The 25,022-nt window shown below is 35.0% G+C and overlaps 5 protein-coding genes and 1 long non-coding RNA gene across 7 annotated transcripts; 3 read left to right on the top strand and 3 right to left on the bottom strand.

Annotated features, from left to right (window-relative positions):
* Positions 43-1,990, bottom strand: LOC109128436 (transcription termination factor MTEF18, mitochondrial-like). Its single transcript, XM_019234723.1, has one exon. The coding sequence runs from the start codon at positions 1,877-1,879 to the stop codon at positions 125-127; it is 1,755 nt and encodes a 584-aa protein (XP_019090268.1). The 5' UTR covers positions 1,880-1,990; the 3' UTR covers positions 43-124.
* LOC104734693 lies at positions 5,111-5,994 on the bottom strand. The gene is made up of 2 exons (XR_759377.2): positions 5,813-5,994; positions 5,111-5,657 (listed from the first exon to the last, which is right to left on the bottom strand). It is a non-coding gene; the product is annotated as an uncharacterized LOC104734693 (long non-coding RNA).
* Positions 6,088-8,694, bottom strand: LOC104734692 (myb family transcription factor PHL5). The gene is made up of 7 exons (XM_010454319.2): positions 8,010-8,694; positions 7,672-7,894; positions 7,157-7,233; positions 7,028-7,067; positions 6,840-6,894; positions 6,554-6,623; positions 6,088-6,398 (listed from the first exon to the last, which is right to left on the bottom strand). The coding sequence occupies exons 1-7, from the start codon at positions 8,430-8,432 to the stop codon at positions 6,159-6,161; spliced, it is 1,128 nt and encodes a 375-aa protein (XP_010452621.1). The 5' UTR covers positions 8,433-8,694; the 3' UTR covers positions 6,088-6,158.
* On the top strand, positions 13,460-14,517 carry LOC104734691. Its single transcript, XM_010454318.2, has one exon. The coding sequence runs from the start codon at positions 13,493-13,495 to the stop codon at positions 14,126-14,128; it is 636 nt and encodes a 211-aa protein (XP_010452620.1). The 5' UTR covers positions 13,460-13,492; the 3' UTR covers positions 14,129-14,517.
* LOC104734690 (protein EMSY-LIKE 2) lies at positions 14,971-18,334 on the top strand. The gene is made up of 10 exons (XM_010454317.2): positions 14,971-15,346; positions 15,562-15,717; positions 15,827-15,936; positions 16,026-16,116; positions 16,214-16,372; positions 16,971-17,039; positions 17,228-17,455; positions 17,534-17,602; positions 17,691-17,754; positions 18,000-18,334. Exons 2-10 carry the CDS (start codon positions 15,610-15,612, stop codon positions 18,041-18,043), a joined length of 942 nt encoding a protein of 313 aa, XP_010452619.1. The 5' UTR covers positions 14,971-15,346; positions 15,562-15,609; the 3' UTR covers positions 18,044-18,334.
* Positions 18,681-20,919, top strand: LOC104734688 (zinc finger CCCH domain-containing protein 52-like). Of its 2 annotated transcripts, XM_010454316.2 has the most exons (3): positions 18,681-19,011; positions 19,563-19,623; positions 20,188-20,919. In XM_010454316.2, exons 1-3 carry the CDS (start codon positions 18,939-18,941, stop codon positions 20,771-20,773), a joined length of 720 nt encoding a protein of 239 aa, XP_010452618.1. In that variant the 5' UTR covers positions 18,681-18,938; the 3' UTR covers positions 20,774-20,919. The 2 variants fall into 2 exon arrangements, with proteins under 2 accessions (XP_010452618.1, XP_019090213.1); XM_019234668.1 differs by lacking the exon at positions 19,563-19,623 and having other exon boundaries at positions 18,924-19,011.

Here is a 25,022-nt window from a genome sequence, read left to right as displayed (position 1 = left end):
TATATTATTTAAATAATTTAAAATTTTTATCATTAGAAGAAGAGTAACAACTACAACAAAAAAAATTGGATACAAGATTTGATTAAGGTGTAATGCTACAAAACATAGTAAGGAATTAGTTTGTTCAACTCAAAGGATGCAGCTTCTTCAAGTCTTCCAAATGTTTAGACCCATCGGGGTGACGGTTTACGAAGAAACTGACGAAAATTTTGTCAGAGCAAGCGAGCATAGTACTAACTTTGATCTTAGGACCAACTTTGCCTCGAGCTTGAAGCCAAGAGAACATGGCAAATCTGAGCTTCATCCGTTGAAGAGTGAACTTTAAACATGAAGGGAAATCAACCAAAGTCGAAAGCGGATAACCTAATTCTTTAACAAGGTAGTGCACCTTTGATTCCAGGACATCAGATGCTTGTGAGAGGATTTTAGGAGATGCTTTCACCATTTCTTTGGCGTCTTTCACTTTGAAACCCAAACTCACAAGTACATTGAATCTCTCTCGGAGTTCAGATCCTCTGCCGCAGAACCTCTCGAGTGCTTTCTCCATTTCCTGTGAGTTTTCCTTGTACCCGAGGTAACACAAAAACTGAGTCTTCATTGATTTCGACTCTGTTCTTTCTTCGGTAGCTGGTAGCGGTTTGATTTTTGACCCCATTGTCCATTTTTTCATCTCCTCTGGGTTTTCTTGAATGACCTGACACAAACGGGCTTTCCCAGTCTTCAAATTTACAAGCAAGGTACTAGTTTTCTTTAACCTACATGAGCCAAGCCACCAGGAGTGAGAACGGAACACCTTATGAATCTCATCATCTTCCATCTCAATCTCTTGCAGGAACAAGAAGCAGTTCCTTAGATTCGAAACACAGTTCTCTACTTGAATCTGCTGGAACTTCTGAAACAACGAAGATAGTTCACTTCTAGATGACCCAAGCTTTGTTTCAAACCCAACTAGAACCACAGTCCATTTGCCTGAATTCTCAAAAATCAGTCTTGGACACTTCCTGATCAACCCACATAGCTCATCCTCATCAAAACAGATACCTCTAAGCAAGCTTAGAACACGATACACAGAGCTCCAATCACAAGGTGCTTCCTCTGACAGGTTCTCCATCACCCAATCAGAGTCAAACCCCATAGCTTTCAGCGTCTCTAAGACCTTAACCAGTTCAAGATTCATATTCCCAACCAGAATCCTCGGGCTACAAACGACAAGCTTCGACAGGAAAAACCTACTAAACCCCAAATCCTCATAAGCCTTAATCTTGGAAGCTAAAACCCCAGTCTCATACCCAAAAACCTCCCTAGCTTCTTTGAAAATCATCCCAATCTTGTTAGGGTCAACTCCACTATAACACAAAACATGATGATTCTCTAGCAAAAAACCTTCTTCATCCAAGAAGACCTTACCAGAAGGAACAAGATGATTATACTCCGAGGGCATCAGACCTGAACTCTCAAGGAAAGGCTCAAACTCATTGACAGGGTGAAACCGTAGATACTTAGTGATAGATTGGTTAATATCAGAAGGGGTAACACAGTCCACCTTCTTCAAAAGGTTATCAATAAAAAGAGGACTGTTCTTGCTCATACTCTCAGCGACCATGTACTGTAAACCCCTAGTGGAATAAAAGTAATCCAACATTGCTTCCTCAGCCAATTTACGAATAGTGGGAGTGATTCGAAGCCCGTTTTGGGTTTTCCTCACACTCGATTTCTCGCTGGAGACTTTGTTAACGGTGGCGAAGGATCTAGGGTTTTGGGTATGACGGAGGAAGAACCCAGTTCCGGGAAACAGGGGTTTAAAGTGGGTTTCTTGAGAGATTTGTGATACCCACTTGATAAGAGACGCGAATCCACTAGGGTTTCGGGTGAGTTTCATTGGCTAGATTTGTGAGCAAATCGAAGAAAGGTTTTATCTATGAATCTTTGACGGGGTTTGGTCTGATTCGTCTCTTGGAGCCTCTCAAATCGCCGGAGGAGACAGATGAAACGAAAGCATGAGACTTTTGTTTGGGTTTGTTTTTTCTTTCGCGTTTGCGTTTGCGTTTGCGTTTGCGTTTGTTTTCTACTTTCTTTCCAATACAGAAAAATCCCAAAAATATTTGAAGAAAAACATTTTTTTTGTGTGTGTTAATATTTTACAGACATGCCATTATCCTGTAGACAGTTTATTATCTACATCTACGTATAGATTCAAATCTTAATTAAGAGATTTTACAAGTTGTTTTTCCGTTTTTGATGATTGATCATCTCGTGGAGCTGTTTATTTTGTTCTTCAACCAACAAGTACAATTCTCTCTGCATCTGCCAGACAAAAATACACACACACACATAAACAAGTATAATTTTCATATCCGGTAATAACAAAATAAAAATGAAAATAGGAGACTATTTTTTTTTGTTTTGGTTAGTCTATGATCTATCTATCAAATCATACCATGTACATTCCTCTATCATTTTCGTTTCATGCATACAAAACAGTAAATCACTGTTAATTAACTTTTGGTATACTTCTTCCACCTCATGATATGATTCGAGATAGACAAATGGATATAGCCATATAGCCACATATATTGGAAGAGATCTTAGCTACTATCTTAGTGTTAGACTGTTAGTGCCAATAAATGCCAATTAGGATGAAAGACAAGAACCTTTAATTGTTCTTGGAGATGTTGTCCTACTTCATCATGCAATCTCATCAACTCTTTGATACTTGAATCCTTCGGATGAATCTCTTTTTCTTTGAGTTTTGTTTCTGCAGATTATATCATTTAATAAAGTCAGCAAAAATAAAACTGGTAAAAGAAAACGTATTGCTTTGCTTTGGGTCAATGAGCGAGTTAGACATATATAAAACCCTTTAAAACCTATAGGTTCATACCAAAAAATCAAGAAAAAAACCTATAGGACTTTTACCTTGTCTGGAATCTTGAACATGTTTCATTGATCGATAATTCTGATTTGCATGAATACAAACTAAATGAGTTTAGGTAAGAATCAATATATGTAGATCATAATCTAAAATGGAAAATGATGTGGTAACCTGAAGATGACTCTTGACATGGTAGATTGTTAATTTATGTGTTTTCATAAGCTTTAAGATCTCTTTTGGCGTCGCTTCTACGAGATTAAGAATCAATTGGGAGATAAAAAGGTAAATTGTCATGTTTTCGTTGCTTTATTCATTAACGAAATTAATCCACACACATACAAATAGATGAAGAGGTCATACTCATGGGGCCACCTAGGTGATTCACACACTGTACAAACTTGTCGTGAAGATCTATTGTCCAGTTGATCCTTGTTTTAGTGGAAGATGAGCTTGCTAACTCAGAGGCAGCGGATTCACAACCTGACGAGCTTGTTGATGGCTGTTCCTGATGAGACCATGAACTTAGATTATATATAACCTCATTCTCTATCTATACGTACAAATTCATTTGTACTTTGCTTCTCTACCATCAACTCATTATGTAACAACGAAACAATTAATAATAACCTATTCTAGCCCCGACGTGAAAGGAAATATGGGTTTAATACCCATAACTACATTAACAAGTGTTATTCGAGGAAAAATTCATCCAAGATATATAATAACTAGAATAGATTCATCCAAGATATTTGTCTTGTGGTAATTNTTAAAAAAAAAAAAAAAAAAAAAAGAGAAAAAGAGAAATTGCATACCGCTGAAAATTGTGTTTCCACACAGTCCAAAGATTGCTTTGAAAACGAAGTGGCTTTGGTATCGGTTGAAAAAAGTTGGGAGATATCGTAGCATTTGCAGCAATGAATATTATGTTCACTGCAGCTCTTATACGAGGAATCACTATCCGATGCTTGTCTTCTTCCAAATTTCATTCGCTCTCAACTTCTTCTTTTTTAAAAAAAAATGGTGAACCCCTTTCAGTATAATACAAAAATCATATAACAAATGTTGGATCCAAGATGTGTTTTGTCTTTATCGGTATTAAGAATTGACTTTTTTCTAAAAACGATTAAAGACCCTGCATGTTATGAAGGAAAAATAATAATCTTCAGATGAAGTAAAATAGAATATATAAAGAAGCTTAGCCGCGAAATTATTTACGAGTTAAAATAATTGACAGGACATATAAGATAATATGATTTTATTGAATGACGACATTGTGACACATAAATGGTGAAACTTCCATATAACAACATTCTTTCACTCTTTTGTCCATGCATGTGTTCAGTCACTTCTCATAAAATAATACAACAACAAAAAAAAAGACTAAAGACATTCGAAACTATCATAAAAACAACTTCAATTTTCAATTAAATAACCTAGCATAAGTAGCCCATTAACTTAAATTTATAATTTTAGTGGACATGGTTTGAACAAAAGTTAAAGAGTTTGGGCTTTAACCAGACCAGCCCAACCAAGTTGTAACTTGACTATAACCGAATCAATTTAATAAACCGACGAGATAACCGACCGGGTATTGATGAATTATCTGACAAACCACTAAATTTATTGATCGGGTAAACGAACGAAGAGAAATCTCTCGATCCTAACTTCGAAGTAAAACCCTAATTTTAGCCGAATTCAAGTTTAATTTAAATTCAAATACACAAAATAAGAACAAATATTGTTGCAGAAAGAGAAATATCACAAATATTATAGCCCATCATCAAGCCCACTATATTTAGAGTTTCTTAACCAACACAATATGGGAATCGAATGCGATTGGGACATTAAACCGCTTATTACTAACTCAATGAAAGAGTGGTCAAAACAGTTTGATGTGACGTTGGAGCCGAGGGCTAAATGAAAATCATGAAATCACTTCACAATCGGTGACCAAATCGAATATCACTTTTTTGGTATCCAAGTATCCAACCTAATTCATTTCGTATACTCGCGTCTCTATACGTATATGATCATTTGACTGACTCATTCATCACTTCCATGCAAAAGTTTTTTATACCGTACCTTAATCTTGATTCTTGAAAAGCATATTAGAGAGTTACAGGCCGATTACTTTTCGTAAACATCACCAAACTTTCAGAGAAGAAGACAAATATATATAAAGAAACTGAATATTCAAAGTAGAAATGACTAAGAAAGTAAAAGGAGAAAAAGGTGGGGTTCCTCGTGCACAATTTTTAAAAAGTAGCGTTACTAATTTAAGAAGCCATCTCTCTTCGTGTGAGTTTATAACACAAAATATAGTTAATTAAGAATAATCTCACACATCTATTACTCTATTGACTAATGAGACCCCATCACACACCACTTGCACACATTTAGTACCTGATTCTTTTCCCAAGTGTTAGTGTGTGTAGCACTTTGGACATTCTCTTGTCGCGACTCTTATGACTTTATACCATTTTGAATAGAGTAGAAACATGCTTTAGGCCCTTTTCTATGTAGCCAATATCTCTCATTTTTTTTTTCAACTAATCTTTGACTGGAGTTGATTGTCTCCATAACTTGTTAGCATCAGGGATTCTGTGTTGTCTTGTACCAAGAAAGGTGGCGGAGGATCAGGAGTGTGATCGGAAGCGGGAAGAGACAATGATGCTTCAGCTTCGGGTGTCTTCATTAGACTCTCTTTTGTTTTTTGTTGTTGTTCCATCATTATTTTCAACTGTTTCCCTTGTTCTTCGATTCTTAGTTGTAGGTTTCGTTGAATCTAAAGAATGAAACGTACATGAATCAAGATGAGTGTGGTATTAAAGAACAGGTATATCTATGTAGATAGATAATTATCAGAAAATAGTTCCCTAAAACTATAAAAAGAGTCTTATCTATATCTCATATAGTAAGATGTATAGTTACATGACTTACCTCTAGTTGTTCATGAAGATGCCTCTGAACATCTAGTTGAAGCTGGAGTGCCTCTTTAATCTGTACTCCACTGCCTCCACAACATTATTAAAAAAAATCATTAACAAGTCATTATTTATTATCTTCGAATAAGGTTAATCGAATCGTGTTGCTATTGCTACGCTAAGCCATTTGGTCATTAACTTTGGATTTTTGTGGAGGAAAAATATATAGAGGGCTAATTAGGAGTAAATAAAATATTAGTTTTGGGCCTTTTGGCACAAGAAAANACTTTATACCATTTTGAATAGAGTAGAAACATGCTTTAGGCCCTTTTCTATGTAGCCAATATCTCTCATTTTTTTTTTCAACTAATCTTTGACTGGAGTTGATTGTCTCCATAACTTGTTAGCATCAGGGATTCTGTGTTGTCTTGTACCAAGAAAGGTGGCGGAGGATCAGGAGTGTGATCGGAAGCGGGAAGAGACAATGATGCTTCAGCTTCGGGTGTCTTCATTAGACTCTCTTTTGTTTTTTGTTGTTGTTCCATCATTATTTTCAACTGTTTCCCTTGTTCTTCGATTCTTAGTTGTAGGTTTCGTTGAATCTAAAGAATGAAACGTACATGAATCAAGATGAGTGTGGTATTAAAGAACAGGTATATCTATGTAGATAGATAATTATCAGAAAATAGTTCCCTAAAACTATAAAAAGAGTCTTATCTATATCTCATATAGTAAGATGTATAGTTACATGACTTACCTCTAGTTGTTCATGAAGATGCCTCTGAACATCTAGTTGAAGCTGGAGTGCCTCTTTAATCTGTACTCCACTGCCTCCACAACATTATTAAAAAAAATCATTAACAAGTCATTATTTATTATCTTCGAATAAGGTTAATCGAATCGTGTTGCTATTGCTACGCTAAGCCATTTGGTCATTAACTTTGGATTTTTGTGGAGGAAAAATATATAGAGGGCTAATTAGGAGTAAATAAAATATTAGTTTTGGGCCTTTTGGCACAAGAAAAAAAAAAAGAGAAACGTACGTTTTTGTGTCAAGCTGAGACAGCTCTTTACCACAAGCTCTCTTCTCAAACTTGCCTGCAACATAAAACTCTTTACTTCACACAAAAAAATAACGTAAAACTCTTTCGATTTTGTATTATTTCAACTTATCAATTTATTTTTATCCCCAATGTAATAGAAAAAATAGTGCAGAAATTAATTAGTATACCTTCTAGAGACTCAGGCATGTATTTAGCAATCCTATACTTCTGAAATTTAAAAGCCAAAAACTATTTAACAAAAAACAAAAATTGGAAAAAGGGAGATAGAAACTATAGAAGAAGTAACCGTAATTAACCTGTAAGTGGCTTTTAACATGAAATATTGTGAGTCCATCAGAATCCATCAGCTTCAATATCGCCTTGGGCGTTGCCTCTGCATAGTTTTCCACCACTTACACATTTTAGTGACCCACCAAAGAAACAAGGACACTTTTATCCTTGAAACGATTATGTAATACTTTTATTGAAAGATGTATACATTTTATCCAAATAATGCAAGAAAAGGAGACACTTTTTAATCCACATGCACATAGTGTTATATACTTGTATGTGAGCGTTATAACTTCATTAGATCACTTTTGATATCTATCCATCCTATGGCTATACATGACCGTTCACGATTCGTATGCATGTTAAATAGAACTTCTATTGGGTAATTACCAAGAAAGCTCTAGGTTTTAGTAACTTCTTCAGACCGAAGAGTATAGCAAGTTAAATTGGTCCCCCTCTTGTAGCATATGCACTAGCTAATATGACTTTATGCTAAACAAAAGCGACTAGCTCAATAAAATTAAATGGTTGTGAGACTTACCATCAGCACCACCAAGGCGATTAACGCACTCTACAAACTTCTCATGAAGATCTTGAGTCCATCTTATTCGTGTCTTGTTCACACAGTTAGGAGCCACCGACCCTCCATGGCTTGAGAATGAAGTATGAGAAGGAAATTTTGGATGAGTTTGTTTAGGTTGATGCGATGATGAGAAATTAAGATGTGTTACATTAGAATTACTATAGGTCCTCCTGCATAGTTCCTGTGGAGAACATTTTAAAACCATCAAGTAAGATCGGATCATCATTGTTAAATATATATATATATATATATAAGAAAAAGAAAAAAATAAAATAAAGGGCTTTTTTTGAGCATACTTGTGGATCTTGACTTGCTTCAAAAGAAAGCGAGTATGAGGCTGATGAAGCATTTGCTGCAGCGAAATCGTTCGCGCATGATCTTTGATATAATGGCTTCATATATTGATCCGGAAGAGGCAGCATAGGAACCATCGATACGGTATGTTCTAATGATGTATGATCCGAAGATTGATGATGGTACGGATGAAACGAGGAAGGGTAGGGCTTCGAAGATGAACATTGTAAGGGGAAAGATTGATTGGCCGAGCAATCGTATGGAGGAAAACCCGAGAAGGTTTCGGTAGTCCATGGAGATGATGGTTGATTGTATTGAATCATATTATTCAAGTTTTGTAAATTAAACGGCTGAGGCGGTTGTGGCTGCGACTGTAGCTGGCTTCCTTGTGAAGCGTTTGAGAATTCAAAGTTGATATTTTCCATCAAAGAAGAAACAAGAGAGACACAATTAGCCAGTTTTGCATCAGAAACATATGATCTTGTTGTACGTTCAATGATATATTGAGCGGACGAAAAATAAAAAAGTTATAAGTTGAATGAAAAAAATAAAAGGATTTGATTGAACAAAAAAAAGAAAAAAAATCGCTAGAATAATAATCGAGATGAAATCTAAAGGGTTTTGGTTTTTGGGTTTTCAGGAATCTCTCTACATTCTCCAAAGTCTTCAGGTGCAAGAGGGATGATTATTGATATAAGGCCAACGCCTTTTCTTTTGATTATTCTCAAAATGGATAGGAGTGGGCAATTTTTAATTATCCAATGGCCATAATTGCAAAAGTCCAAAATTCTTATTTCAATAACAAATACTATTTTAAGTAGTTAGATTAATTAAACTTCCACTTGCATAGACCTTGTCGTTATTCTTCTTCATTTGTAGAAACATCAGAAAAGAGTTTCATCACAAAAATAGTAAGATCGCACGGAAATCGATTATAGTACCATTAATTCATTTTAAAACCCTAATAACAGATCCTGTTCAACCATGCATACATGTATTATCATTTAATCTGAATATGTATGTAATTTTCTATATATGTTGTATATATATCTAACGTAAATGGTATGATCAACATAATTAATTCAAACTAAGGATCCAATTGATAAGATAGAGCCGTACGTATATGTTTTAAAAAGATGTAAACTTGTAATTACTAAACGATATCAGAATAGTTCAAATCGTATAAAAATAACTGTAGAGAAACCTGCAGGTACAACAAATTGAAAATAACACTTTTAATTATTATTTTTAATATCGTTTTTATGATCGGTATACATGATAATCAATCCAAAGCTAGATGGTTGACCAACTCATATAAACAATTTTGTTCATAAAGTTTTGGAATTCTTTTTCTTTTTTTTTTTTTTGCTTCTTTTCATAAGAACTATAAGAAGTAGATTATAACACAAGCACAATACAGATTATGATAAAAGAATATTACTGATCCTGTAACAATTATACGAAATCATCTATAACTCTCCAATCAAAACGAACTTGCGTTTGTCAAAATTAAAAGGTTGATTAGGTTTCGGATACACTTAGCTTGAACCACTGAATATAAAAAACAATAATATTTTAGATATATATATATATATATATATATATCTCAGTGCCCAATCAAAATTTGTAGAAGCTATATTCTGTTCTACCCAAGATATGGGAGAATATATTTTACATGAGCATCTTTCCATAATAATGTAAATTATAATGAGGATTCTCGCATAAATTTCATACGTTTTTAAACGCCCATGAGTTTGGTAGTCTAAAAAGACATATCGAATTATTCTGGATAGGATGCATAAAAATAGCTTTCCATCTTACAAAAAAAAAGGTTTGTTTGGCTCAATGCAACTTCGTTATCATCTTCTCAGTTTTGGCTGAATTGTTCATTATTGTTGACATTATATTATTTATTATTTGAGCCAATTAGATTTTTATATTCATAAGAAAATAAAATTAAAAAATTCATTGAAGAGATTCAAATTCCACTTCCAAAAGTTGCTTAGAGGCAAACCACATTCCGCACCCAAAAAATTAATTTAAAAACTATATATAGGTAAGACCACACAAATATAGAGGCAGTATCAAATTCCATTCCATACTCTACATTAACTAAGTCTGTTTTACTTAAAAGTAGTTAAGAAAACATCTAATATATATCGTTCCTATTGTTTGTACATCTTGCAACATACAAGCATTAGTTTTCTTATATGATACTAAGTATATATTTTTGTGATTGGTGTTTTCCCATGAACGGTTTTATCAGATGAAGACGTTGTCGTTAACAAAGATATCTATACCAGCAATTTGATTTGACTTGATAGAGAGTGCCGGCTTAAACATATTACATGCCTCTGGGCAAAAAAAAAATGTCTTTTAATCTATTAAAAAATTTATTAATTTTTTTTGAATTTTTTTGGTTTATTTATATATATTTGTTTTGTGCCCTTTCTAATTTACAGATATTTTTTTGTGTTCCTTTAATTTACAAATTTTCTTTTTTAATGCTCTTTTAACTTACAAATTTTTTTGGTGCCCATTTTCTTATATATATATATGTCTTTTTAATCTATGTATTGGGGCGGTCGCACTGCCCGCCTTCCTAGTTAAGCAGGCACTGGTGATACATAACGTCTCAATTTTCTTTGTTTAACAACAAAGCAAATATCATATTCATATTTAAGCTAGAAACTGACGTTTTTTTAGAAGAAAAACTAATTCGAAGTTGAAAAGCTTGTGTGAGAAAAAATAATACTTAAGAAGAAGCACTAAGTTTGAAGACGTTGTATCACAAGGTTGAAAGATTTACAAAGTTGAGAGATTTATATGAATTTTTATGGGGAATTACATTCGATAACCCAAAAAAATATAACTGAATAACTATACTAACAATGAAAAGATGATATAGTACATATTTTATATAATAATGACAACATTAAGCTTCTATTATTATCCTCCACCACCACCTCGTGCCACCATCTCTCGCTACTACCACCGGCCACCACTTCCGACCACACCTCCGGCCACACCTCTCGCCACCTTCCGGCCAGCCTCCACCACCACTTCCACCAAAGTATCAACACTTCAATTAGTAGTTTTCATTACCCCTTGTGTCATTCACTTAATATTTTGAATTAGTATGTTATATCCTTAAATATATTTTCAATTTTGGCTACCTACCTAATTCACCCAATTTTTATTATAATTTGAATAATAATCTGTAACATAGTACTCTTGTGTAGGTTCAAAATAGGGATCTTTATTTCTTGTCACGTTCGTAGATTTTACGAGGAGTTGATGTATTCTCTCTCTTGTTGTAAAATTGCTTTAGATGGTTTATTTCTTTCTTTTAAATAAGTTCGAAGTCGTTGCCCCAAACAAAAAAAAAAAAAAGGGAAAAAAAAGTTTGGTAATTGAAAATAACACAACACAAGGTGGACCTCTAATTAAATGATTCAAATTAAAAAAATGGAAAGCCACAGTGGAACAACTGTAAGATTCCTCCCTACGTGTTAAAATATTGCCCAATACTCTTCTTACAAGTTGCACTTCCCACTTTTGTTTTTAAAATTACATTTCTTCAGACAGGTCTTTCATTTTTTCACTTTGTATATTTCTTTAATTTCGTTTTTTAATATTAGACTTTATATTCGTCTTGGCCAGTCACAGATGGCCCCCTGACGCGTGTCGGCATGTGAAATATATTATCGTTTAAAATTCGGTATTTTTTTGTTTGTTTTAAATTTAAATGTTCGACATCGAGGTGAAATTTATTTATTTGCGTAAATTATTCCCTTGTTGATAATTTTTATAATTTTGTTCTGATTGGAGAGACAAATTTGGGTAGATTTTGTTTAAGGGCAATATTTGAAGAAACTTGACCTTAATTTAAAGTTTCTTCTATATCTCTATGTTTACATTTGAAGTTCCCCAAAAAAAAAAATCTGTTAAACAAAAGAATTAAGATCTGCAGCCGGAATTTATGATACCCTATTAACCTTATAAAAATATTTTAACATTACGCTCCGAATCTCCACATATGAACAAACCATATCATAAATCTCAAAAAAAAAAAAAAATCTAATATGTATTTTTAATAATTTATGTTTATTAACAACATACAGATGTATGAAAATTAAAAATTCAGGTATGACATAGGTATGATATTATTAACGTAAACCTTTTCTATTACATGTCCATGATGTCCTTCACACCATATAATTTTATGAGCATATCTTGCTGTGTACTTAAATTAGTTCCAGACTCAAGGCCCTAGAGAAGAGCCGAATTGGTCCTTTACTTATGATGGGCTCAAAAGATACAAATTAAGCCCATATTACTAGAGGTTTTGTCTTCACCGTTTGGTTTGCGACAAAAAGTCTCCATGATGGCGACTCTGCGAGGACTCGCTGGATCAGGATGGATGGATGGGATATACAGTATACTAGTTCCTTTTTCTTCTCTGACTATCAAAAGTCGTGTCACCGCAAAACGTACATATCGTAATTGCCTTTTTTAAACCATGAAACGCAGTTGAAGTGCTTTCTATCTTAGTCTAGTCAGATGCTTCTCCGCTTCCGCTTTGTTGGGGGACATGGTGCATACAAATTTCGTTATGTAGAATTATAACTTTGGCAACATACGCAATGTAATATATAACTCTAAGTTTATATCGACACGTATATTAGGTCTTCAATTCAAATGATTATAGGTACAGCTAATTGGAATTTATGTTGTTTTTTTTTAATATCTAGTCAAAATAAATATAATTCCAACCCGGGTTCAGAGGGTCTCTGCAAAAGTAATCGGAATTAACATCTAAAACCACACAAAAAAAAAGTTCACTAAACTTAATTTAGAAATAAGGAATTTACATAGTTTGAAATATAGGAAGCGGGGTTATGTGGATCATATGGGGATCCTAGGGATTTGTTTTTAGACATAAAAGTGTTCAACAAAATTTCATGTGGTCTAAGATTCGTCATCCACCTTTATTTTACTCATTTTGATTCTATAGTAAAGTAGTGAGGGTTGTTACTCGATATTACAGACTAATAAGTGTTATACTTTTGGTCATCCACTTAACCTCGATTATACATTTTAGCTCAGGATTGGCAGAATAGAAATTTGCAAAGATGTGACAATTGTTGTTGAAATAAAGACAGTACAGAAACAAGGATCAGTGTCAGTGTCAGACAAGTAATATTAGTTACTTGAATCTAAAGTCACTTCTACTCACTTTCAAATCTGTGATGTTCCAAATATTCGGCAAACATGTCAGATTAAGTGGGCTCACACTATCCCGACCAGACCACAATTAAAATCTCCAAAGTAGAGTAGAGTGGCATCCCTTTAAATTGTCCCAAAGTAGCAGGGTCTTTAAGTAATTCCACATGCTTTCATAACCTTTAGTACAATTCAACTAAAGAGTATTAAAGCCCTTTGGTAACCAAAGATTATCTAACGAGAAAGAGTGAGAGAGAGAATGGCACTGCCACTCAAATCAACATCTTCTATGTCTTCTTCTTCTCAATGTTCATATTCATCTTCACCAACCTCAGCCTCCATGAAACTCAAATCCTTAATCCAAACTCTCATCCTTTCTCATGTTTGTCGACTAATCCGTGATATCTCTAGAGCTTCATCCATTCTTGCTAGAGTCTTGAAGAAGAAGCAATACAATCTCTTGTCAGTGTCTTCTTTGCTCTGTCCAAAAAGAGCCTCCAAGAAACAAAAGAACAATATTTTGTTCGGCTCCTTCAGACTTCACTACAACTTTTGCTCCTCTCACGTAGTGCCCGTCTCTGCGCCAGTACGTCTCCCTCAAGAGCTCTACTTGGCTCATCTCCAATATGACTCTACTTGGGAGTCAATTTATTCCAATGAATCAATGGATGTTCGTGATGATGATGATGTTCAAGAACCATCTCAGCTTACTAGCTATCTAAGACAGCTAGAAGCTAAGGTTAAAGACGACAAAGAAGAAGGAAAAGAGATGATGATGATGAATGAGATTGATAAATTGGCTGATATGTTTATAGCAAATTCTCATGAGAAGTTCATGTTGGAGAAGGTTGATTCGTATAGGAGATCCCACGAAATGCTGAACAGAAGCAGTTGATAATGATGATGATGATGATGATGATGATGATGATGATGATGATGATGGGGGCCATTCGTTTCTTTAATTTCTTTTAATGAATGTAATTTTCACCTTTTCCTTCTTTCTTTTGAATTTCTTAACATGATTTGAGTTTTCTAAAAAAATGTGTATTGGAAGCATAGAGGATGGATTGTGTGGTGTTTGTTGTGTTACAGTCTGATGATGATGGTGGGTGGTTTATGACTAGAATTAATAGACAGTCCAAAAAGGAAAAGAGAGGATGAGAATGGAATGGATTTTTGTATAACTTTGGCTTTGGGTGGTTTGAGTTCTTTTGTTAGTATCTTCTAAAATTGTTGTTTTCTTTTGTTGTTATCAGGGACCAATTCAAATGTTTTTCTACTTAATTATCTGAGTTTTCTATGGAGACAGTTTAACATACAATAAGTAATTTATACGTTTGTAAAATAATTTTCTTAACAATATTTCAATTTTAGATGTGAGTCTAATAATTTTTATAAAGATGGATTTGGACCAAATTCTTTACCAGTTGAGGTTCATATGATATCTCATGTGTAGACAGTAGACCTACCATATACTTTACATAACTACCCCTTTTCTTCGAACCAGTTGAGGTTCAATTGACATATATGTATCTTTTTTAGCTACACAATTAAGGTTCATATGATCTCATAAATGATACGACTGTGACATATATATATTTAAGAGATCCTTCAATTATAAAATATTTGGGCCAAACAGCCCAATATTATCATACAAATAGGCCCAACCAAATAAGAAACGAAACAAAACGCGTCGTCTTGTCATTCAAATTGAATTAGAAGGAAGAGTTTCTAAAGAGTTCCGACCAAACTAATAAGGTTTCTCTCTCCTCCAACTTGGGAACTTCCCCGGTCGTCGATCTTCTCTCTCTCTCTCTCTCTCTCTTTATCGCACGCTCTGGTGCTCCGCCAACTAAAAGCACTAACTACATACACTTGCGCTTTCTAAAGATCAATCTTTGTCGCTTCCTATAGCCAATTAAAAACAAAAAAATTGTTTCTTTTTGTCAATTTCTCGAATTCCCAACGAATTTTATCCGTTCATCACTCGCACAGTCGGATCTCATCGACCCTTTATTGCGTCTCTCCGTTGGGATTCAATATTTTCCTCTTCGATTAACTAGGGTTTCTGTGTTAAAGATTTCGCTTTTACGGAAGGATTCTGAATACAGCGGTATGTTTTTTATTTCCTCTGTTTTCGTAATTTGGTTTGAGCGATTTAAGACATTATGCTTTTGTTCATTGACAGATCCAACAGTTCTAGGGTTTGATTCAAAATTTTCTTTTTGTTAGGGTTTTAAGAATTTTAGTGTTTTGCACTGACTCCAGTGAGTCTATACATTTTCTGATTGAATTTATCTGAATTTTAGTATCTTATACATTTTTCAGAAGAAGGTTTGAAGAAAAGGGGGTAGTTTCATCTGAATGTAAAAGTGTATGGTAGGTCTACACATTGATATGGAAGCGCAGATTCATGTTCTTGAGCAGGAAGCTTATTATGCTGTCTTAAGGGCTTTGAAAGCTCAGGCTGATACTCTCTCTTGGGTAAAAGTCCTCTTTCTTCCTTTTGTCTTGAATAAAGGTTATTATTATTAAACTCTACTGTCATATTGAACAAAAGATTTTGGCTTGTTATGATCTCCAATTTCTTTAGGAGAAAGCAAGCATGATGACAAGTCTACGTAAAGAATTGAGGGTATCTGATGATGAACACCGAGAGATGTTGAACAATGTCCAAAATGACGATATCATCGAAAGAATTAAGTAAGTAGTCTGACCTTTTGTTGTGACAATAAAGCTAATGTTAACATGAGGTTCTGCTGTATCTTGTACTTAATATGATGTTATGACAGTGATTCGAGAAAGGGAAATAAACAGTCCCTCGCTGTTGTTCCTAGTCCGACTTTTTCAGCTTCTCGGAAGAAACAGAAGACGTTCCAATCCGTAAGACTTCTCGTTTTAATCTATCGTCAGAGGATATCTGTATTTGTATATAGTTTTGTGTTATTTATTGACCATATCATTTGTGATAAACATGCAGTATCCGTCGATTGGTTCTACTAGGAACAGGATAATCAGTAACCGTGTAGTAACAGCAAACGAACCTGCTGAAGCTCTTATTGGAAGAAAAGTGTGGACAAAATGGCCTGAAGACAACAGCTTCTATGAAGCAGTAGTTACACAATACAATGCAGATGAGGTAACTCTTATGGCTGAGACCTTTTTATTTAGATTGTATCAGAAATTCGAAAAACATCTAGGCATATGTTTGACAGTATAACTGTATATGTTTCGAGGTGTCTCCTGCACTTCAAACGTGAAAATCCTCGATTTCCAAACTTATAGTTAACTAATTGTGCCCCTTGTTAATAGCTTTTATATCTGACACCAAGGCCCTGATCAATATTTTACCAGTTTGGTTCAGAGTTAGTCTAGTGCAAGAGCATTGCAATTATTCTAGGTGGTTTTTAGTTGATGGTTTGACAGCTCAGCAACTATAGTTGAGTAGCGTAGATGGAGAGCTAATAAATTAAAGGGAGTTTAGGTAAGATTTGCTGGAGTGCTCTGTATTGGTCTAGGGTCATGGTTTAGGCATTGGTCAAAAGACTTCTCTTGTGAATCAAGTCTATCGATAGTGTAGTTCTTGGTGAAATGAAGTGTTTACTAATTTGAATACTATCTACGTGAGAGGTTGAAAACTATACTAGACTTTGAAATATCTAGAAGTTTGGAACGGTATTTAACATTGAACATAGCTTAAGTATATTGTAACTGATGCACGCATTGTTTTCTCACAGGGTCGACATGCGTTGGTATATGATATAAACACAGCGAATGAGACATGGGAATGGGTTGATCTTAAGGAGGTAATCTTTACGAGTTTTTGTTATTAAGTGTTTCTTGAAAATGCTGCCACGAATGTCTTTTGGGTAAAGATACACTCGTTTTTGGAGGTAGTGTTCATTAGACGTGGGAAACATTTTCGAAAGTGTATCCATCTAGTATGATACCATTTTCAGCAGAACCTGAAGTAAGTTAGTTTATATGATTGCAGATTCCACCGGAAGATATAAAATGGGACGGAGAGGAGAATGGTGTAACTCTAAATGTACGGCATGGCGGTGGAACAACCCGTGGGAGTCGAGCAACCTTAAGTCATGGTGGTAGAGGGAGAGGTCCAAGAATTCAGCCAAGAAGAGAACATTTAGCAACAGAAAACGGTGGTGGGAGGAAGTTTATGGATGAGATTGAATTGTTCAACACAGACTCACTTGTGAAAGAGGTACGTATCTCTATCTCTGCATTTGTGTTTCTCTTTAGGCTAAAGGGTTTTTGATGTTGAAATCTTTCCTCCGGTTAGGTCGAGAGAGTTTTTGATTCCAACCTTCCTAATCCGCATGAGCTTGATAAGGCCAAGAAACTACTCAAGGTGAGAGATATGATAAGAACTTTGTGATGAGATATCGATTTGAAAGAAACAGTTAAGTGAAACTTAGTGTTGTTATTGGGTGATGCAGGAACATGAACAGGCTCTTATTGCTGCCATTGCAAGGCTTGCGGATGCTTCTGATTACGAAAGCGGTAATATATATCAACAGAGGCCTTTGTTTATTCTATGTTTTATGATGCATCTTCATATCATTTTCCCATCCTGAAAATGTTTTTTTACTCATCCAAATCACATTGTTGTCAGACAAGTCATGTACTAAAGATCACTAACAACAACATAATTTGACAAGCCTGTGGATTGACTCATTATCTGGATCATTGAAAGACCAATAATGTTATTAATTATCATGGTTTTTGTGTGGTTGCTGATGAATCAGATGGAGAAGAACCGTATTCGCATGAGCTTACAATGCTTGGATGACAGTGGGATAAAGAAAGAGATTCACCATCATCAATCTTAGGAAAAAAATGACCTGCAATATTTCTTTTTTCTTCTTCTTCTTCTTCTTCTTCTTCTTCTGCTTTGCTTTGCGGGATCCCTGCAAAAAGATTTTGTTCATCTGATCCACTTGATGAACATCATTAGTATTCTTCTAGGTTGTGTGTTTCAGAATGTATGAAAAATAATACCTAGGAATTTTGTATGTAAAGAGACTATTAACGATATTTTTTCCACCCCTTTTTGAAAACATAAGATTTTGTCAGCTGGTAATCAAGTCGCACACTTACTAGTACTAAGTATAATTTTTACAGTTCGTGGATCCAGACAGTGAACAATGTTGTTAATTTGATTGACATGTTCGATCCACCTTACAAGTAATTAAAAATAAGTTGTTGATCACGTATAAGTACATTCTAGGTTTAACGACCAATATTTAGTTTTTCTTAGTTAAAAACTTAAAAAATGTGAGTGTGACTATCATTAAAATTTAAAACGCGTCAAACTTAACGATATTTTTTTAAATTTAAAATAACTAACTCTATGGTTATTAAATTTAAAGGTATTCTAAATTTAATATTAAAGCATAGAGTTAAATATATGGAATTTAGTTCCTGGTCTTTTGGTGTTTCCTGGAATTTTAATTTCTTTTACAATCTATCTTAAACAAATTTTAAGCAAACCTCTCTATCTTTATATGATAAGAGCTGTGGCGATGATGATGATGATGATGATGATAAACCCAAAAGAATTTTAAAGGATAAGAAGAAACGAAAAGCTCAAATTACGAAAATTTTGAGATCCCATCTCATTTTCTTTCATCAGTCTCCCGATTTCGGATTTCACCTTCTCCCGATTCCATCAATCTCTCAAGCACATGGATGCTCGAAAGAGAGGACGCCCTGAAGCACACAACTCCAATGACGGAGGATTCAAGAGGTCTAAGCAAGGTTAGCCCTTCCGTCTCCTATTGGGTTTCGAATTCGAGATCTTTTATAACAAGAGACAATTCGGTTTCGTTAAAAACAAGATTTTTTTTTTTTTTTTTTTTCTCTGGTAAAGGTTGTTCCTTTCTCGTTTGGGCTTATTCTTGTGTCGTGTTTGATGCTTCTTTTGTTCGTTAGAGAGATTTTTTACTCGCAAACCTTTATCTGGTTTAGTCTTTTGAAGTTACCTTATCCTGAGACTTGGTTCTACTGTTAGTTAGAGCCAATGAGTTGCGATGGAAGTTTGTTTCTTGTTCCTCCTTTGTGTTCTGCTGTTTGCTTAAACCTTCATTAGATTCGTCAGTCCACTCGAATATAGATTAAGCCATTAGCCTTTGTCTGTGGCCACTCAACATACTTGATTTGATATATTGATCTATATGTCAACTCAAGGCGTTGAGTCTGAAATGCATATAAAGGCAGATGGCACAGTGGAGCTAATTTCAAAATATGATATTTAGATTGGAAATTTTAGAAAAGTTTAACCAAGTAAAAGCACTTAATGTTTGCAACAGAGATGGAATCAAATTCTACTGGTTTAGGAAGCAAATCCAAGCCATGCACTAAATTTTTCAGGTTATAAATCTATTTTTTTTTTATCCTGATTGGATCATGAAACTAAAAAGTAATATTGTATAAAATTGTGCTAATGAAGTGGATAGTTGTTATACAGGCACGTAGCACTGATCATCCTTAAACGAGTTAAACACTCAATATAACAAACTGTGATCCCTCCTAGAAATGGATAATAAGCCTATATGGAGGATAAATTTGGAACTGAATTCTACTGGTGAATCTAATATATGAAAATCAAACAAAATTTGTCTCTGTGTTTGTTCTTTTGTTTGATGGTAAGGAATTTGTAATTTTGTATATGCAGCATTTAACATTTGTTCTCGGGTAAGGTTCTTCTTGCATTATCCTTGTGCTAGATTTGAGTCTTAGGCTCCAGAGAAACATGTTATTTCACTGGTGATAGAGAGTTGTAATAGAATCTATAGTTTTATTATTCTTTCATCATTTTTGCACTAAAGCTTATTGTTTTGTCGAGAAGGTAGCCATATTGCAATAACCTATAGGTATATGTCATTGTTTTCTTTGTCGGGTTATATTGCTGATGCATTATGATTTCTGTTGCAGCACTTCTGGATGTCCGTTTGGTGACAATTGCCACTTCTTGCACTATGTACCTGGTGGATACAATGCTGCAGCGCAGATGACAACTCTCCGGCCATCAGTTGCTCAAGTTTCCAGAAATATGCAAGGATCTGGTGGTGCGGGTGGTAGATTCTCACTGAGAGGGGATCCAGGATTAGGCCCTGTATCAGTCTTTGGTGCTTCTGCTACTGCCAAGATCAGTGTAGATGCTTCTTTAGCTGGTGCCATCATTGGAAAAAGTGGAATCCATTCCAAACAGATATGCCGTCAAACAGGAGCAAAACTATCGATTAAAGATCACGAAAGAGACCAAAACTTGAAGATTATAGAGCTAGATGGAACATTTGAACAGATCAATGTAGCGAGTGGGATGGTGAGAGAGCTTATAGGGAGGCTTGGATCAGTCAAGAAACCTCAAGGGATTGGTGGTTCTGAAGGGAAACCACATCCTGGGAGCAGCTACAAGACCAAGATCTGTGACAGATTCTCTAAAGGGAATTGTACATATGGAGATAGATGCCATTTTGCGCATGGTGAAGCCGAGCTGCGCAGGTCAGGAATGGCGTAGTTATTATGTATTTAGACTCTTGAGAACAGATTATGCGTTTGTGTTTCTGTATTGGGTAAGGCATTGTTAGCTCCATTCTCAATTTATCATTGTGACCTTTTGCTCTGTTTTTTGAAAACTTAAGACTAATTGGTAAACTTTAGATCTATGCTTTTACTTATTATCACCTATGATGCACGGGTACGTCTATTTGGTAGTCGTCCCCGTACCGGGGACATGTTGGGGATGGAAACTCTACTGGGACTCTATGGGGACGCCTTAGATGTTTTAGGGGAAGATAACATCGCATTTTTTGATATGTGCATCCATTACATTTCATTCAAAGCACTCTTATCGTAAGCATATTTTCATTTCTTCATGTTTTTCTACTTTCTAGACTCTTTTCCCCTCTCTCCTTTTCCCATCAGCTTTACTAATCTCCTCTTATTCAAGGTATAGGTATATTTTCTTATATGTTTATTGAAGTACCCATACCGTACCCGTATCTATAAATTTTTACTTCACCGTTTTCCGTCCCCGTTTCCGTATCCGATTCCTGTTCCCGTACCCGTTTCAGTGCAACCTAGATTTTCACAGTTAAAAGCTAAGTGCACATTTAGGTTTCTTTTGCATATTGTATTAAACAATTACGTACTTGTTTTGTCTTAAGAAATCATGCTCTAATGATACAACAACCATCGATCACAGAACCGGGGACGATGTCGTAACCGGTTCATAACCGACATCAGTCGATGCTGTGTGACTGTGTGTGTTAGAGAAAAGTTCGTTCACAAGCGGCAAAGGCCAAACTATAACTCGCGTCGACATTATATATCATTCTCTAACGAGTCTACCGCTTCGAACAGATCAAAACATCAAATAACCCAAACCAAAAAAACTTGGGTTTGATGACTATGAACCTGATGAAACTATGAATATCTTAAAACTATGAATATCTGAAGTCTGAAGTCTGAAGTCTGAATATCTTCCCCCCTTTGTCTAATCTTAAAACTATGAATATCTGAAGTCTTGTACATAAATTTCATGTAAGATGAGATCATGTACAAAGACTATGAACCTGATGAAAAGTAGATACAGAGAATGAGAGACAAATGTGTGCTATTCTTTTGATCTCCTCTCAGTGCCTGTGCAAACAGAGAAGATCAGTACCAAAAGAGATCAATCCCTTACGCAAAAAACCACTAACGTTAATCCAAATTTCTAACACCTCTCTTTGTAACAACCCCATTTGTTTTTATTTTTGCTTTTTTCTTCCTCTCCTTTGATATAAGTATTTGCCTTGAGAAAGATGGGTAATGTTGGTTCTGCGTGAAACTTAGGCTTCTTCTTTCCCGCTTCAATATCTTCCGCTGAAACAAGTTAAGTTATACCGCTGATTCATTGTTGCTCAATAAATTATATTAGCCACTGGCCAAGTGAATGAATCTTTTAAGTAGGTGAATGAATTGTTAAAACAAAAACACTATATGGTAAGTGAGCTTTTGGTATACGATGTGTAAACTATATGTTGGCCAATCTTTGTCAGCCTAAACGTCTTTTACGTAAGATATGGACTTTTGAGGTACATCATTTGCAGATTACAACAGACCAAACGCTAATAACTCCAAAATCAGGACCCACAATTTTGACTAATTAGTAGAGATACATTGACTTGTTCTCACCAATTTTTTACTTACTTAGTCATAAAAAGCTGTTAAGTTGGTAAATCAATCACTACGTGACGTTTACATATCACTAGTTTTTATTTTGTTACTTCTTTCGCTACGTACGTCTTAATTATTTAGTTATGTAAGTTTCTACCTATATAAGTATATAAATGCATGCACTTAACACAACAAAAAATTTGTATCATTAAGTGACAGTTAATGCAAATAAATCAAATAGTACAACTTTTAGTTTTATGACAATCACTAGTGGTGACTTAATGACTTTTTAAAAACAAATGCTCAGATTGACAAAATATCAACATATACTATATGAAAACAAACAAAGTACAACATTAACTTTAAACATCCGTTATAAGTAGCCGTAGGCATGCATCTTCAGGTTAACATAAATAGTTAGTACTATTCCTTTAAAAACAATATCGGGGATTCGGAAGCACTTTAACTATCTATCTTTTGGAATATGGGGCCAACATCATAAGATTCAAAGAGTAGTTTGCAGGGGCGGATCTATGTAGTGATGGGGTGGGGCACGTGCCCTATGGTACTTATTAAAAATTATCTAATACACTCGGTTAGTTTGGTTACATAGCTTAATTGTTACCAAGGTGCCCCATATATCCCTTTTAGAGAGGAGTTCGATTCCTAACTTTCATCTTATTTTTGTTGCCTTTTTTTTTCCTGCATCCAATTTTCTTTTTGTAATGTCTACTTACATTTACTCCACGTGTTCTCTTTCTCGTGCAAAAAGAAACTCCCACCACTTCTTTTCTTTTCACGTTTTTTTTCTTTTCTTTTTAACAAGTATATATTTATATAGACAAACCTTTTAATATGTAATGAGAAAAGCATTAATTGCTTATATTAAATTTTTATTTTGTCAATCCCAGTCCCAGTGGTTTGAAATGATATACCACACAATACATGACATAAACTTGAGTGTGCAAATCTATATACTACCACACAATACATGACAATGATCGAAGAATTTCTTGCATTGCATACGGTCATGAAAGTTTGGAGGAATGTTCTTTCCTATTATATATTTTTAAAACATCTTCACAATAATATATAATGTCTTGGTGTCACTTGCGTTTGTTTGTTTTTTCATTTTGACTCATTCTTGTATTGTAGTTGTACTATGTTTTTTCCGTTTATTAGAAATATTATTTGAGAAACTTTTGTTAGCGCTTTAATCTTGAGACTTTGCTCTACCGTTCGATATGTAGAGTTGGTTTTAATGTTCTAGCTTATGATAATATATTTGTTTTTTACTCTCTCCTTTTTTACATGATTTAGATATTGATCTTTGTCAACTCAAAGTTTTGATATTCTTTGGATCTTGATGACATCGTTTGCATTAGTTACTGGTCTTACACGTTCGGAGCTTAAACCAGTAACTATCGGGAAACTGAAGGAGCGCCGTTCTTGAGGCTTTCTTCAATCTTCTTAGTATAGTGCTTGAAAGGGAGAAGGAGGAAGGACCGGAGATAGCCATTGTTGATTTGCATGCTTTTGAGTATTTCGTTGAAGTTGAGTACACCGACTGGCTACAAAAAATACCTGGATACCTTTCAGTTCTGAAGAACCCACCACCACACATGCAGCCTTCACTAGGATCTGAGGATACAGAGCCCAAGATACAAACGTTTGACGAGTCAACTCTTGTTGCAGAAGACCAGTTTCTTGCTCAACATCCGGTAATGTGTTCTTCCGACTAACTTTTACCGTCTTTGTTTTATGTGTTTTTGTAAGACTTGTTGTATCTAACTAACAATCATACATTTTCAGGGTCCCTCTACGATCAGGGTTTCTGTTCCAACCGTCGATGATGGGCTTTTTATTGAGATCACAGTTCAGTCCTTGTCGGAAAACGTGACAAGTTTGAAGGAGAAAATAGCAAACAAGCTGGAGTTGAGTGGGAAAGCCGGGGTTTTAAAAGACGACAAGTCACTTGCACATTACAATGTCGGAGCAGGAGACATCCTAAAGCTGTCTTTGTGTTGATAGACGTGGCTTGTGGATGCAGGGGAACTTTACATATGGAGATAGATGCCATTTTGCGCATGATGAAGTCGAGCTGCGCAGGTTAGGATTCACTTAGTTATATGCCTTTAGACTTTTCAAAACAGATTAAGCATTTGTGTTTCTGTTTTGGTTGTTAACGCATTGTTTACCTTCCACTATCATTTTGACTTTTTGCTCTGTTTTTTTATTATTTGATCGATTGTTTATTGCGACTTGGTTTGAAAACTTTAGACCAATCGTTAGGCCTCTGGAGATTTGACGTGTGCTTCTTAATTGTCATCACAGTTAGAACGTAAAAGTACTTAAAATAAAATAATATGTTAAGCCCTAAGATTTAAGCAAAGGGCACCTTTAGGTTTCTTTTGCATACTTTATTTTGTCTTGATTACACTAAACAATACAACCACCATTGATCATATAACCGGGGACGATACCGTGACCGGTTAATTACCGACATACTAGATGCTAACGTTTCGTTGACAAGCGGCAAACTCCGAAGCCTAGCACGCGTCGTTCTCTATCTACTCTACGACTCTCAAGACTTCAACACGTGTAAG

The sequence above is a fragment of the Camelina sativa genome, chromosome 13 (assembly GCF_000633955.1).
Source record: "Camelina sativa cultivar DH55 chromosome 13, Cs, whole genome shotgun sequence".
In the NCBI taxonomy this organism is placed as follows: domain Eukaryota; kingdom Viridiplantae; phylum Streptophyta; class Magnoliopsida; order Brassicales; family Brassicaceae; genus Camelina; species Camelina sativa.
This window is presented reverse-complemented; position numbering and strand designations above follow the sequence as displayed.

Coding starts and splice junctions, on each gene's coding strand:
- LOC109128436 (XM_019234723.1), bottom strand. CDS start 1,879: ATGAAACTCACCCGAAACCCTAGTGGATTCGCGTCTCTTATCAAGTGG.
- LOC104734692 (XM_010454319.2), bottom strand. CDS start 8,432: ATGGAAAATATCAACTTTGAATTCTCAAACGCTTCACAAGGAAGCCAG. Junction 7,234..7,671: donor TCGCCTTGGTGGTGCTGATG/GTAAGTCTCACA, acceptor AAAACTATGCAG/AGGCAACGCCCAAGGCGATA. Junction 6,624..6,839: donor TCTCAGCTTGACACAAAAAC/GTACGTTTCTCT, acceptor TTGTGGAGGCAG/TGGAGTACAGATTAAAGAGG.
- LOC104734691 (XM_010454318.2), top strand. CDS start 13,493: ATGGCACTGCCACTCAAATCAACATCTTCTATGTCTTCTTCTTCTCAA.
- LOC104734690 (XM_010454317.2), top strand. CDS start 15,610: ATGGTAGGTCTACACATTGATATGGAAGCGCAGATTCATGTTCTTGAG. Junction 16,117..16,213: donor AACAGAAGACGTTCCAATCC/GTAAGACTTCTC, acceptor ATAAACATGCAG/TATCCGTCGATTGGTTCTAC. Junction 16,373..16,970: donor CACAATACAATGCAGATGAG/GTAACTCTTATG, acceptor GTTTTCTCACAG/GGTCGACATGCGTTGGTATA.
- LOC104734688 (XM_010454316.2), top strand. CDS start 18,939: ATGGATGCTCGAAAGAGAGGACGCCCTGAAGCACACAACTCCAATGAC. Junction 19,012..19,562: donor ATTCAAGAGGTCTAAGCAAG/GTTAGCCCTTCC, acceptor TGTTTGCAACAG/AGATGGAATCAAATTCTACT. Junction 19,624..20,187: donor CCATGCACTAAATTTTTCAG/GTTATAAATCTA, acceptor TTTCTGTTGCAG/CACTTCTGGATGTCCGTTTG.